At 41.7% G+C, this 15,591-nt stretch overlaps 1 protein-coding gene and 2 non-coding genes across 3 annotated transcripts; all 3 read left to right on the top strand.

Moving 5' to 3' along the window:
- The first annotated feature begins 6,176 nt into the window (after positions 1-6,176).
- rps3 (ribosomal protein S3) lies at positions 6,177-13,435 on the top strand. The gene is made up of 7 exons (XM_020536266.2): positions 6,177-6,288; positions 6,461-6,591; positions 9,041-9,134; positions 9,973-10,067; positions 11,627-11,814; positions 12,197-12,399; positions 13,255-13,435. Exons 1-6 carry the CDS (start codon positions 6,259-6,261, stop codon positions 12,394-12,396), a joined length of 738 nt encoding a protein of 245 aa, XP_020391855.1. The 5' UTR covers positions 6,177-6,258; the 3' UTR covers positions 12,397-12,399; positions 13,255-13,435.
- LOC125483426 lies at positions 9,247-9,394 on the top strand. Its single transcript, XR_007262374.1, has one exon. It is a non-coding gene; the product is annotated as a small nucleolar RNA SNORD15 (small nucleolar RNA).
- On the top strand, positions 13,035-13,181 carry LOC125483425. The gene has a single exon (XR_007262373.1). It is a non-coding gene; the product is annotated as a small nucleolar RNA SNORD15 (small nucleolar RNA).
- Positions 13,436-15,591: the final 2,156 nt, after the last annotated feature.

Below are 15,591 nucleotides of genomic sequence, written 5' to 3'. Positions count from 1 at the left end.
TCAAAGCACAACTTTGATGTCCAAGAGTAGCCCAGTGATTTATACCAATGTAAATAATCTTACCCAGTATTGGTAGGAGGAGTGTGCATGTCAGTGCAGATTGAAGTACCAAGGTTGGCATAGCACAGAATGTACTTTGTGTATCTTCAATGTCCATCACCAACAGTTTTTGTAGAGTCAAAGTTGTACTTCACATTAAGAAAACGTTACATCATGTTGTGTGGCACTACCACTGTGCTAAATAGAATTCACATAGACCTAGCAATTCAAAAAAATGGGTATCAATGAGGTGCTATGCATTATCAGCATCAGCAGAGTTGTATTCCAATACAATCTTCAACCTCATGGCTTGGCATATCCCCACGCAACCATTACCGTCAAGCATACCAGGAGCATCATAAGACATACCTAAAAGTGAGTTGTCAAAATGGTGAAGCAATACCACAGGACTGCTTGCATGTCAAACAGCATAAGCAGCAAGTGATAGACAGAGCTAAGTGATTCCACAACCAGCAGGTCAACCCTAAGCTCTGCACTCCTGCCACATCTATTTGTAAGTGATAGTGGACAATTAAACAACTCACTGAAGGAGGAGAAGGCTCCACAACTATGCACACCCTCAATGATGTGGAAGCCCAGTTCATCAGTGCAAAAGATAAGACTGAAGCATTTTTAACCATCGTCAGCCATAAGTACTGTCTGGATGATTCATCTCAACCTCCTCTGGAAATTCCCAACATCACAGTTGCCAGGCTTCATCCAATTTGATTCACTCCTCATGATATCATGAAACATCTAAACACATTGGATACTGCAAAAGCTATGGGCCCTGACAACATTCTGACAAAAATACTGAAGACCTGTGTTTAGGAACTTGACAAACTTTTAATCACCATGTTCCAGTACAGCTACAACACTGACATCCTCTGAACAATTTGGAAGGTTTTCCAGGTATGGTCTGTACAAAAAAAAAGACAAATCCAACCCAGTCAATTACCACCCCATCAGTCTACTATTGATCATCAGTAAAGTGATGGAAGGTGTCATCAGTAGTGCTATCAAGCAGCACCAGGTCAGCAATAACTTGCTTAGTGATGGCCTACTTGGGGTCCGCCACGGTCACTCAGCTCCTTACCTCATTACAGCCTTGGTTCCAGAGGGCGGGTAAGAGTAACCGCATTGGCACAAAGGCAGCACTTGACTGAATGTGGCATCAAGGGAGCCCTAACAAAACTGGAGTCAGGGAATTGGGTAAAAATCTCCACTGGTTGGTGTCACACCTGACTCAAGGGACTTGAACACAGGACTTCTAGCTCAGAAGAAGGGATACTACCACTGCATTACAAGAGCCCCCTCATTCCACAGGCTAACGTCTTCGGCTGAACCATCTTTAGCTGCCTCATCAGTGATCTACCTTCCATCAGTTCAGAGTTAGGGATGTTCGCCAACGATTAGCACCACTCACGACTCCTCAGATACTGTCCAAATGCAACAATACCTGGATGATATCGAGGCTTCAGCTGACAAGTGGCAAGTAAAATTCACATCACGTGCCAGGCAATTATCATCACCAAACAAGAGAGAATCTAAATATCACTCCTTGACAGTCAATGGAATAATCATCATTGAATCCACCATTATCCATATTCTCAGTGCTACCATTAACCAAAACTGATCTGGACTAGCCACGTAAATAATGAGGCTACATTGGTAAGTCAGATGCTAGCAATCCTGCAAGTAACTTGCCTTCTGGCTCAACAAAGTCTACCAGGCACAGTGTGTGTGATGGAATACTGTCTACTTACCTGGATAAACGCAGCTCCTACAACACTTGGGAACTTTGGCACCATCCAGGACAAATCAGCAGCTTATTTGCCACAAAATCCACAGCCGACGCTCAGTTTTTTTTAAGAAATCGTACAATGTACGAGTGTTTTAACTATTAACTATATACTATAATTTACAAATTTGAATTTATATAATAAAGGTTTCTGTTCTATGAACAGGGTATGGAGCTGGAGGAATGCAGCAGGGCAGGCAGCATCAGAGGAGCAGGAAAGTTGACGTTTCAGGTCGGGACCCTTCCTCCTGCTCCTCTGATGCTGCCTGGCCTGTTGTGTTCCTCCAGCTCCATACTGTGTTGTCTCTGACTCCAGCATCTGCAGTTCTTGCTATCTTTCAGTTCTATGAAGGTCACTTTTTTTGTTTAAGAGGTCAGAAAGTATTTGGAACTATGACCTAAATATATAATTTTCAAGAAACTATGTAATTCAGTTAAGTGCCATGTAGAATACCTGTGGTGTTAATTGATCAAATGTTCATATGGCTGAGTTTATGACATTTAGAGAAAACAGCCTAGGACCAGTTATTTGGCTTTGATTTCAGTTCAGGAGAACAGTTTTATCCTAGCAGAAAGATCAAGTTTTCAACATTGCGGAAGGGTTTCAGTTTCTTAAGTCTCTAAGCTGAGTAGAGAAATGTTCGATTTATCACTCTGAGGGATGAAAATCTGTGGTTCTTTATCGCAGAGGGCTGTCAAGGCTGGGTCATTAAGGATATTCAAGGCTGAGATAGACATTTTTAATCAGTAAGGGAATCAAGGGTTATGGTGAAAAGGCAGGAAAGTGAATTTGAGGATTATCTGATCAGCTATGATCTCATTGAATGCCAGAGCAGGCTCAGTGGGCAAAATGGCCTACTTCTATTCCTTTGTTTAATGATGTTATAGAACTGAGAAGTTGTTAGTGGCATCAGAACTGGAAAAAGAGTTAGACCAGAAGAACAGCACAGAAGCTGTTAGCAGTACAAGAAAGAAAATGGGAAAGAGTCAGTTAAGAAAGAAATTAAAGAGTTGAGGAATGATATTTCTCTGGAATTAAGTATCTGAAAAGGATGTTGCTGGGAACAGGTTGAAATTTTGTTTTGCTGTTTAGGTTTTGCTGTTTCTTCCTAAATTGCCACAAATATATAGATTTGTTTCTTATTTTCTTTTGTGTAATAAACTTGTGTTCTTGTGTTAAAGGATATTGGCAGTAACGTGTGAATATATTCCGTGATTAACGACCGTGACAAACAAAGCAAAAAGTAAATTTATGACCAATCAAGCCAGGTGATCGAATTTGCTGGGATCATAACAAAATGGGGTATCTTGGCAAGAAAGGAATTCATTGAATTTAAAGAAGGTGCCTCTATCACCTTCTGAAGCAGAGTTCCAAAATTGAATAACTCTGAGAGAAAAAAGATTCCCTCATCTCTGTCCTAAAATGGAAGCCCCAAATTTGTAAACAGTGTCCCCTAGTTCTGGACTCACCCACAAGACAAAACATCCTTTCCACATCTACTTTGTCAAGACCACTCTGGATCTTGTTAAATTCAATCAAATCACTTCTTACTTTTCTGAATTCTAGTGAAACCAAGCCCAGCCTTTTCAATATATCTTCCCGATGAACTTGTTTATTCCAATATTAAGCAAGGAAACTTTTTCAGAACTGCCGCAATGGAAGGAGAAATAGAATTTTAAAACTTTGATATTCAAAGAGCGAATTCTGACAACATGACTTGGAGGAAAAATGCTTAGAATAAAGCAAGAAAGAAGAGGTAACAGCTCAGAGGGTGATTCTGATTCCAATGAGAGTTCTGATTTAACTAGAAAGCCACATTTAATTGCTAAATTTACACAGGCTGTATTGGGAAGATATTTCATGTTATTTGAAAAGATAGCTTTTAATCGCTTTTCGGCTGATTGGCTGTGATCACGTGCTGGGGCTTTTTGCCTCGGCGACGGGGAAATTTGAGTGGGGACTCGGGATCGTGTGTGGTCTCGGCAAAAACAAAAAAAAGGGGTGGCACAGTGGCACAGTGGCACAGTGGTTAGCATTGCTGCCTCACAGCTCCAGGGACCCAGGTTCGATTCTAGCCTTGGGTGTCTGTCTGTGTGGAGTTTGCACATTCTCCCCGTGTCCACGTGGGTTTCCTCCGTGTGCTCCGGTTTCCTCCCACAGTCCAAAGATGTGCAGGTTAGGTGGATTGGCCATGCTAAATTGCCCATAGTGTTCAGGGATGTGTAGCTTAGGTGGGTTATAGGGGGATGGGTCTTGGTGGGATGCACTGAGGTTCGGTGTGGACTTGTTGGGCCGAAGGGCCTGTTTTCCCACTGTAGGGATTCTATGATAGCTGGGAAGATGAAATGCTGAAAAGATGTTTGGAATTTAATTGTACTGGGTGTTTTGATAGGAAGACCTGTGTATTTGTACATGCCAGTTTGTTAGAAGGACAATTTGAACACTCAAATAGATGTTTGGTGTTTGCTGAAAAACTTTAGGAAGTGTGGTTAATAAGTTTGCGGATGATGTCAAAATTGCTGGTATAGTTGACAGTGTAGAAGGTTATCTAAGATTAGAAAGGGATCTTGATCAATTGGGCCAATGGGCTGAGGAGTGGCAGAAAATGTTTGGATAAATGCAAGGTATTGCATTTTGGTAAGAGGAACAAGGGCAGGACATACACCGTTAATGGTAGGGACCTGGGGAGTGTTGTTGAACAGAGAAACCTAGGGGTTCAGATACATATTTCTTTGAAAGTTGCATCGCAGGCAGACAAGGTGGTAAAAGAGGCATTTGGCATGCTTACCTTTATTGCTGCAATCATTGAGTATGGAAATTTGGACGTTATGTTGCGATTGTACAGGATGTTGGTGAGGCCACTTTTGGACTACTGTTGGAGGATGCCCTGCTATAAGAAGGATATTATTAAATTGGAGAGGGTGCAGAAAAGATTTATAAGGATGTTGCTGGGACTGGAGGGTTTGAGTTATAAGGAAGGCTGGGACTTTTTTTCACTGGTGTATGGGAGGTTGAGGGGACTTTATAAAGGTATATAAAATCACGAGGTGCATAGATAAGGTAAATAGCAAAGATTTTTTCCTAGAAGAGTTTAAAACTGGACGGCATAATTTTAAGGTGAAAGGAGAAAGATTTTAGAGAGACCTGAGGAACACCTTTTCACACAGAGGATGGTTCATATGTGGAATGAACTGCTAGAGGAATTGGTAGATGCAGGTATAGTTACAACATTTAAAAGATATTTGGATAAGTATATGAATAGGGAAGGTTTAGAGAGATATGGGCCAAACACAGGCAAATGGGACTAATTTGGTTTGGGAAACTTGGTCGGCATGGACAAGGTGGAGTGAAGGGTCTATTTCCATGCTGTATGACTCAATAAAAAAACTGTCAAATTTTATCAAAGCTGTTTGTCTTGTACTCATCAGGATAATTCACAAGAATACCAATTCGAGGTGGGGGGGGGATCCCCATATTTGTACTTTGAGAGGAGAGTTCTGGTTGGTTGGCAAGTTGATTGATTGGTAGAAACATTTCTTTTGGAAATGCAGCAGTTAAAGATGATTGACTGTTAACTACCAGACTCTTTAAATTTCAAAGATAGTAGGAACTGCTGATGCTGGAGAATCTGAGATAACACAGTGTAGAGCTGGATGAACACAGCAGGCCAAGCAGCATCAGAGGAGCAGGAAAGCTGACATTTCGGGTCGAGACCCTTCTTCAGAAATGGGGGAGGGGAAGGGGATTCTGAAATAAATAGGGAGAGAGGGGGAGGCAGATAGAAGATGGATAGAGGAAAAGATAGGTGGAGAGGAGACAGACAGGTCAAAGAGGTGGGGGTGGAGCCAGTGAAGGTGAATGTAGGTGGGGAGTTAGGGAGGGGATAGGTCGGTCCAGGGAGGATGGACAGGTCAAAGAGGCGGGATGAGGTTAGTGGGTAGGAGATGGGGGTGGGTCTTGAGGTGGGAGGAATGATTAGGGAGGCGGGGACTAGCTGGGCTGGTTTTGGGATGCGGTAGGGGGAGGGGAGATTTTGAAGCTTGTGAAGTCCACATTGATACCATTGGGCTGCAGGGTTCCCAAGTGGAATATGAGATGCTGTTCCTGCAGCTTTCGGGTGGCGCCATTGTGGCAATGCAGGAGGCCCAGGATGGACATGTCGTCCAAGGAGTGGGAGGGGGAGTTGAAATGGTTCGTAGGATGGGTTTTTGACTGTTTATTTCCCACTTAATTACACGTGTACGCTTTTAATTGAAATGAACTACATAACCCAGAAGCCACAGCGTCCGCTTGGAACCACGTGCCTTGCTGTTCTTCATTCCCATTGGCGGAAGGACACGAACCGGAAGCGGTTGCTTGTTTAAATAACATTAGCCCGGGGTCGACTTCCTTTTTAGTCGCGGCCCCGTCGAGGAAAATGGCGGCGCAGATCTCCAAGAAGCGAAAGGTGAGCGGAGGGGGAGGGTGGGAACGCCGATCGAGGAAATAAGGACGGGGATGAGTGCGGGAGAGGACGTCGAGGGTGAGGGAGGCCGGGCCGAATGCTGGCGGCGGCGGATGGAGGAGGATGCATCTGGATGGTGTCCCCTAACTCCTAATATGGCGCCGTCTCTTTTCAGTTCGTGGCGGACGGCATCTTCAAGGCCGAGCTCAACGAGTTCCTGACCCGCGAGTTGGCGGAGGATGGCTACAGTGGTGTGGAGGTCCGCGTCACACCGACTAGGACCGAGATCATCATCTTGGCCACCAGGTAAAAGAAAACAGAGCGTTCCTTGTAGCCCTCCCACTCCCAGAGAGGGTTGGTCCTGGCTGGGCCCTGCCCCTGACTGACACATTGTGTACACCTTGTCAGCCTCTCTGACCGAAGGGTGAAGGTAGTAGTTCACGGCATTGGTACTGTTGCCCCTGAGAAGGCAGGTTGTGGGTGACTTGAGCACGTTGCATTACACTGAGATGCCAGTGCAGCACAGCAATCTGCCATCTATCAGGTGTTCAGCCTTTCTGCCCAGATGGTTGACTAAACTGTCACAATGGCATGTGAACTCTGCCTTAGCCAAGCTAATAAAATGGTTTATCTAGTCATTCTCTCTTTGCATTTTGTGGGAGCTTACTGTGTACAGACTGGTTGCTTTGTGTCCATGCATTTCACTTGTGACTGAATTTCCAAAGTTCATCTTCAACTGTTAAACCACAAGATAGCAACAGAAGTAGCCCATTTGTCTCTGAGCCCACTCTGCCATTCATTAATGTCGTGGCTAAATTGATAATTCTCAACTCCACTTACTACCATGTTGCCTTTTTGTCCATAACCTTTAATTCCCTTTTATTAGAAACTTGTCTATCTCAAAATACTTAATGACCCAACCTTGACAGGCCTTTGCTGTAAGGAATTCCTGAAAGAAAAACCGTTCTCCTTGTCTGTCTTACATATGCAAGTCCTTACTGTGAGATTGTGTTCTCTGGTCCTAGATTCTGTAACCTATCAGCATTCACCCTGTCAAGCCTCTAAGAAATCTGTTTCTATGATATTGTGCCTCATTCTCCTAAACTGAGTATAAGCTCAAATCTCTTTTATAAGAAAATTTATAAGATCAACAGAGTGGCTCCTATGCTGGTACATCTTCCCTTAAATAAGGGTTATTAAAACTGTTCATAGTATTCTAGCTGTGGCCTGTCTAGTGCCTTGTATAGTTTTAGCAAGTCCTTTTTGTACTCTGGTCCTTTTGCTGTCCCTGTTGTCACTTGGGGCTTGGCTAGCTTTTCGTGGCTTTCACACTCGGACCTCAAAATCCCTCTGTCTTTCAAATTTCTCAGTCTTTTCCCCATTCAAATAATATTCAGCTCTTCTAGTCTTCCTGCCAAAGTGCATAACCTCTCTTTCCCACAATGTATTCTTGTATCTCTGATCTGTGTCCTGTATTAGATAGCCAATCCTTTATCCGTGCTAATGTACTAGCCCCAATACCATGGGCTAATAAGTGACCTTATGTGCAGTGTCTTTATTGAATGCCTTTTGGCAATCCAAATATATTACATCCTCTGATTCCCCTTTAACGACCTATTGTTAAGTTGCCAAAAAACTGCAGAAAATTTGTTAAGCATAATTTCCACTTGTTTTGTTTTATGCTTTTAAATGCTCTGATATTAGATGCTTTATTTAATATCTTTGAACACTTACCCAATGGCATGTTAAGCTAACTGGCCTATAATTACCTGTTTTGTCACTTTCCTTTTTTTTCCAATAAGTGTGTTACACTAGCATTTTCTAGTCCTCTGGGTCTTTTCCTGAATCTGAGGATTCTTGGCAAGTTACGACAAATGCAACTGGTATCACTAGCTAGTCTTTTAAAATCATAGGATGAAACTCATCAGGTCTAGGGGACTTATTGACCTTTGGCTTTGAAGTTAAGCTCATACGTTCAGTATAGGCTTGCAAAAAACAAATCGGTGTGTAAACAGAAACGGGTGTAGGTGAAATTGACAGGAATAGCAATACCCCCCGATCCGAACACAGTTAAATTGATTTTTGTTCCATGTGTTTGACAGGTAATTACTTCATGAATTAAACTAGTTGCCTTTTCTTTGTCCTTCATGTGACTTGGCAGAACCATTTTGCATGCCATGTGCATTCCCAATTGACATTTAATTTGTTTTTGTATAGGTAAAATTGCTACACACTCATTTGAAGACTTTAAGGTTCATCTTGTACTGTGCATTTTGAGATCAGTGTCTCAGGTTCTAGTGCATTTGGTTATGTTGCTACTTCACCATTGTGTAGCTCGATATTGTATAATACATGCTTCTGCAGCACACGCCACCCTAGCCTGTAAAGAAGCCTGCACGTCAGATGTTGAAACATGGTGGTTGTCTGAAGTTCATTCTCCTGTACTCCGTGATCTTGCAAATTTAATTGGATCACAGTGAACACATTTTGATAATAGCAAGTGAAACTCTAATGTGTAGTGATTTGTAAGTTGCTTTATAAACCTAAAATTATTAGATTATAATTCATCAACTTTTGTAATTACATTTTATTTAAAAAGTAAATGGTAGAATTACTGATGTTAGCAACTTAACAATCCAAAGGGTCCTTAGTTAAATTATTTACTCCACACATCAAATTTTAGAAACCCATATTAGTTGTGTTGCATAAACAATTTGCCTGAAGTATGAGAACTTCTTCTGAAATTATTTATTAGGACTCAGAATGTTCTGGGTGAGAAAGGTCGCCGAATCCGTGAACTGACTGCTGTTGTTCAGAAGCGATTTGGTTTCCCAGAGGGAAGCGTTGAGGTAAGTTACCTTTATTGAAGGATGATGTTCTGTTGATACTTATTGGCTGTGTTATTATTTAGCAATGCAGAGGTTACGTAGGAGCAACAGTCCTGTTCCTCACCACCTTCACCTTCAGTGATGATGCTTGATGACGAGTCTGATGGGATATGGTTGTGTCAGGACTCCTGGTACAGTTGGCACGTTCTGTGCTGCTAGTTTCAGGGCCTAGAACAGTCTGTCCCTTCTTTTGATGACTTAGAGGCATTTGTCTGAGAAGGCTTGATAAACATGATAAGCAAAAACTGATTGGGGCTACTCAAATCTTACTCTGACTTATCATGCATTTGAGCTTTGTGAAACTCGATATGTACTTTGTACAATAACTCTGTTAAACGTTTAGTGCCATAGTTTTGAATAATAATTCCCTGAATTGAATGGGGTTTTGCCAACTGAGATTGTTCTCCCTTTATTGAATCTGACTTTGGATGCAAAATATTTTAAGATGCTGTAGTTTAAGTTGGAGATAGAAACTGACCAGGTTCCAAAGTGCAACGTTCCCTGCACACCAAACATCCCTGAAGTCCGTGTTTCCTCTGATTTTTTTTTTTTCTGGTTGCATGGGCCTCTGAGGTTCCTGCTTGGCAGCAAGTTCCAGAACTTGAAGCTGATAGGCACAGAGTCTTGGTATGGCTGCACACAGCTCAGGAAATGTTGCTTGTGGCAGCAAAATTCTCCCTGTGAAATATGAAGGACTGGGCTCCAACTAAGCTCTCTGTAGCATTCAACTGTTCATAGCGCTAGAAGCTGTAGCTGCAATGTTAATGTTTTTATTTTGTCTGGGTTTTTTCTTTCACAGCTTTATGCTGAAAAGGTTGCCACGAGAGGGCTTTGTGCTATCGCTCAAGCAGAATCCCTGCGTTACAAGTTGTTAGGAGGCCTGGCAGTGCGTAGGTAAGCTGAAGGGTTTGATTACTCAAACGTTATTGTAAATACGACTTTACATAAGAATCAAGTGGAATGAGAATTGGGAACTTGAGGCTATCTATGTGTAATCAAAGTAAGCCAATTTTGAGATGCTGTGTTTGCAGCACTGTGGCATTTTGCTGAAGGCCTTATCTGAAGGTGTAAATATAAGCATATCTGGTGCACATTAAAATCAAACACAATCATTTCTTTTCAAACTGAAGATAAACAAGTATAGCACAAGTCTTAAGTGAATCCCAAGTTGGAGGTGTTTTCCTCCTGGAATGTTTGTGTTGATGTCCAGTCGGACCAAGATTCTAAATTTAAACTGCAGTCTCACTGACTGATGGAACTGCTTTATACTGTAAGCGCAGCCTAATACTAAGTGAAGCAGTTTGTGTCCACATTACAATTCTTATATGGACCATTTTGACATGTTACTGAACTTCTAAGTGCTTCAGTGCATTAGTAAATCTTTGTCCCTAGCTGAACCAAAAATTAAAGATTTGTGGCTTCTTGAGTTGCTACTTTATTTTAGTAAACTAATTGAGTAGGCTTTGTGATACCTGAGTCCATTTACAGCTTGTGAAACCAGACAATGCAGATTACAAGCTATCAGATTCAAATTATTTCTATTAAGTAGTAACTTGAGATACTGTGTTTGACTTCAGTATCTTTGCGATAGGGAATAGCAGTGAACAATCAAATTGCTTTTCCTAACTCCTGACCAGTGAGCTGTACTAAAGTGTGACAAGATGCAACACAAATTTGAACAATGTTGAATTTGGCTATAATGTCCTCCAAGCTAAATTTATCTGCATTCACTAGCAAGAGTGGACATTTTTGACAGCGCAACTGAGCGTTCTTGCACTGGGAACAAATTTATGAATTGCTATTGGGAGGGCAAGCCCTGTCTCATAACTGTTGAAATCATCTATGCAGACCTGACTCTCACTTCTCTGACCTGTTCAGTACATTGCCTGCCTCCAATCTCTGTGCCCCATATGGAGCAACCTTTCTGTGCTATCTGCAAGCATCCTTTAATTCAAGGGATGGGAGAGGAAGTCATTAGCAAGTTTTTTGTGAGAAACCCCACCTGCTGGGTGACAGGCTTTGAACCACTGTGGCAAGGTCTTTGCTTCACAGGTTCCTGTCAGGCCACGGTCTGTAAGCAGCTAACTACCACTGTGGGGACTCAGTCCCTTATGGAAAGATGCAAAATATGCTACACATTACAAATTAAGTGGCAAAATAATTACCTTGAACTCAGCAAATGAGTTGATCGTTTGGCACTACTGCTTAGTGTTTGCAAGTCCATAAATGGGGAGAGAAAGGCATTTTGTATGAAAGGAAAATTTAAACTATTAATTAGAATAAATATGCCAGTCAATGATGTGTCTTATGGTTTCTTCTCGGACACCCATCCCTAGTACCACCAACTTGGTGATTATTTTTACTGTTATTAGTTGTTCAGAGGCTTTTTGGTGTCAACGTTTAGGTTGCTATTAAGCTGAAGGCATTAAAAATGCATTTCCCCTCTTCCCTAGAGCATGTTACGGTGTTCTTCGCTTCATTATGGAAAGTGGGGCCAAGGGCTGCGAGGTGGTAGTTTCCGGAAAACTCCGAGGCCAGAGAGCCAAGTCCATGAAATTTGTTGATGGTCTGATGATTCATAGTGGTGACCCAGTGAACTACTATGTTGATACAGCTGTACGCCATGTACTGCTAAGACAAGGTGAGTGAGGGATTTGCATTAAAGTTATCCTTTCTTGAGTGCATTGGAATAGGGTTTCATTGGTGTTAGTTTGTCTGATACCTTGCTTATGTGCACTTCATTCATGTGCACCTGCTGAGTAATTGTGATTAGACTTTGTGACTGGACCATTAGTCCAGCTCTAATCTACCCACTTAGCATTGCAGTTTCCTACACAATGTAGTTTTCTTCTCTGGTGTTCCAAGAACGCATTCAGCTATTTGAAGTCGTTCGGAGTAAGCTGTCAGCCCATCTACTAATTCATTTAGTAGTGCATTACACAACATAATTAAATTGGTGTTTTAATAATATACCTGATGGTTTTGTATCTATTCTGTTCTAAAGCTGACATATTCTTTTACAGGTGTATTGGGAATTAAAGTTAAAATCATGCTGCCATGGGACCCAAGTGGTAAAATTGGACCCAAGAAACCTCTGCCTGATCATGTCAGCATCGTTGAGCCCAAGGATGAGATCTTGCCAACTACACCTATTTCAGAACAGAAGGGAGGCAAACCAGAGCAACCTGTGATCCAGCAGCCTGGACCAGTTCCGACTGCATAATTGGTATCTTTCCTTCTGTTCTAACAATGCCTCATAATATCCTTAGCAAGTCAAGTCTGAACAGAAATTTCTCACTTGTATCTTTGATGTATGGAATGTTGACTGGCATTGCCACTGGAATCTTTGATTTTAAATTAGATGTGGTCTAGTTATAGCTTCAGCCTCTTACTGTAATTAATGTAATCCCCTCTGAGTAATCAAGCCATTGCAATGTAAAATAATTAACCACTACTTTCTCCAGGTAACTGGTGAGCAATAAATGCAACTGACCAGTGTTTGAGCTGTTTTTAAACATGAAATTAAAACATAACATCCAGAACAGTTTCTGGGCATTGTGCAACCAGAGTTTAGATTCTTGGATTTTCACATCTGACAGTTGACTGGTTAATAGAAGCTAGGTATTTTAGAATTTGGTCATTGAATCTGATGATCTCTTTTGCCTAATGCAACTAGCTTATTAATGTATGATTCATTAGCCTCTAACTATTTGAAGTAGGCAAGAGAGTTACCTTGGGGTTTTATTTCAGAAATGTTTGCAAGAATTGCTAATGGAGTTTTCCTGGCCTCTACAGCCTAAGCTTAATGTGAGGCATGTGAATTTTTCTCATTTGGCACGTTGCTGATTTTTGAAATTCATCCTTCAGTGATGATGCTTGATGACGAGTCTGATGGGATTTGACCTGTCTCAGGGTTCTTGATCCAGTTAGCATGTTCTGTGCTTCTGAATTTGGAGTCCTGAGTGCTGTCCCTTCTATTGATGACTTTGAGGCATTTGTCTGAGAAGGTTGGTAATTAATTGACACCTATGAATATAATTTGCTAGCTTTGCATCTAATTTGGGTTTTTTTGTCTCCACAGGCATACCAACTTAGAAGAGCAGTACCTAATTTTCTGTATTTGTTCAAATAAAACAAAAGAAAAAAGGTTGCTGTTTCTTTCATTGCAAAGAGTTGTGTTCCCAAACAACCTGCAACTAGTAAAGCTGTGCTTTGTCCCATAAAGTTTAAAATTTTAAATTAAACATTGCATCATGACTACACAACTTGTCCTGGTGGCTCAGTTGATAGGACCCTGTAATTTCAAGGCAAGAATGCGGTGTTAAATGCATTCCATGATTTTTTTCCATTCGGGGAAGTCTCATGGAATGTACATGATTTGGAGTACAGTGGGATGTCTTACTAGCTATTACACTTCATCAAATCTGTAAATTGTGGTATATGGGTATGTGTTGAAAACAACAAGGGAAAGTTGCATTGGTTTCTTGTGATGCACACTGATTACTCTGCCAGGCTTATATTGTCAAGATTTCTGGTGACTTTTTACCTTTTCTGTATTCATTACAGCCTTGATCCAAACACAGACAAAAAAGCTGTCCTTAAGCTAAGAGCAATTGCCCTTGCCACACTGGCAGCTACCACTTTTGTTATGAAGGAATCCTGGCAAAAATACTGCTTACAAACATACTGTTATGGTTGTTCAAAGCTAATCATCTGAATCGTGCATTTGCTTAGGATGGTGTGCTAGTCCTAGTCCTTTTCAGCTGGTTTATCAACTGCCTTTCCTCTATCTCATGGTCAGAAGTGGGGATTTTTGCAGATTACAAACAGCACTGTACATTGCAACTGCTCAGCTTCTGAAGCAGACCACGATAACAGTCAGTGAACAGAGGTTCAAATCCAACCAAAGTAGCTGGTGAAGTTTGAATTTCATAAAATCTGGAATTGAAGGATAGCATCAAAAACAATATGTTCATAGCTACCATTAATGTTTGAAATTTTGTCCTTAATTGGTAGGGTCTGTGTGTGGATCCAGATTGATGATCCTACAGTTAGCTGTAATCGCTGCCTTTGAAATGACTCTACCAAACCATTCAGTTTGAGGATAATTGGGAATGGATGACAGATGGGTAACAAGTAACATTCATAATGTGCCAGGCCATGATTATTTTTGTGAGAATCCAATAAGTCCCTCTTGACATCCAGTGACATTACTATCACTGAATCATGCACCAGCAACAGTTACCTTGGATCAAAAGGTAACCTGTATGAGCCATTGACATTTTGTGACTGCAAGAGCAAATCAGAGGCTAGGAATGCTGAATTCTTGTCAGTGATTATACAGTAGTTACAGAGTACAAGTGAGTAGTATGATGAAATGATCTCTGTTTCCTGGAGCTCTAACACCACTAACGAAGCTTGATTGGATAAAGGGACAGTGAGGCTAGGGAGCCTTCACCTGTGAGCAGAGCTGTGGAAGGTCACAGGTCTCATGGAAAAGCTACAGGCCATCCTTCTTGGCAAAAGGGTATCAGCCAGAAGCTGTGGTACCAGCCCAGTAGCATGAGGGATGAATAGCCTGGAAGGAGATTTAAGGGACTTTGGAAGGAAATTCAAAATGTAGGACCTCAGGATTATTCCCAGTGTCACGTTCTAAGGGGTGTGAGAACATAAGAACTAGGAGCAGGAGTAGGCCATCTGGCCGGTCGAGCCTGCCCTGCCTTTTAAGATCATGGTTGATCTTTTTGAGACTCAGCTCCACTTACCCACCCATTCACCATAACCCTTAATTCCTTTACTGTTCAAAAATTTATCTAGCCTTGCCTTAGAAACATTCAACGAGGTAGCTTCAACCGCTTCGCTGGGCAGGGAATTCCATAGATTCACAACCCTTTGGGTGAAGAAGTTCCTCCTGACCTCAGTCCTACATCTGCTTCCCTTTATTTTGAGGTGATGCCCTCTAGTCATAGTTTCACCTGCTAGTGGAAACAACCTCCCTACCTCCACCTTATCTATTCCCTTCACAATCTTATATGTTTCTATAAGATCTCCCCTCATTCTTCTGAATTCCAATGAGTGTAATTCAAGTCTACTCAGTCTCCTCATAATCTGGAATCAACCGAGTGAATCTCCTCTGCACCCCCTCCAGTGCTAGTATATCTCTTCTCTTGACCAAAACTGCACACAGTACTCCAGGTGTGGCCTCACCAGGACCCTATACAGCTGCAGCATAGCCTCCCTGTTTTTAAACTCCATCCCTCTAGCAATGGCAGACAAAATTCCATTTGCCTTTTTAATTACCTGCTGCCCCTGTAATCCTACTTTTAGCGATTCATGCACAAGGACGCCTAAGTCTCTGTACAGCAGCGTGCTGCAATTTTTTACCATTTAAAACATAGTCCATTTTGCTGTTATTCCT

Source organism: Rhincodon typus, chromosome 6 (genome assembly GCF_021869965.1).
Source record: "Rhincodon typus isolate 14 chromosome 6, sRhiTyp1.1, whole genome shotgun sequence".
In the NCBI taxonomy this organism is placed as follows: Eukaryota; Metazoa; Chordata; class Chondrichthyes; order Orectolobiformes; family Rhincodontidae; genus Rhincodon; species Rhincodon typus.
This window is presented reverse-complemented; position numbering and strand designations above follow the sequence as displayed.

Coding starts and splice junctions, on each gene's coding strand:
- rps3 (XM_020536266.2), top strand. CDS start 6,259: ATGGCGGCGCAGATCTCCAAGAAGCGAAAG. Junction 6,289..6,460: donor AGATCTCCAAGAAGCGAAAG/GTGAGCGGAGGG, acceptor GTCTCTTTTCAG/TTCGTGGCGGACGGCATCTT. Junction 6,592..9,040: donor ATCATCATCTTGGCCACCAG/GTAAAAGAAAAC, acceptor ATTATTTATTAG/GACTCAGAATGTTCTGGGTG.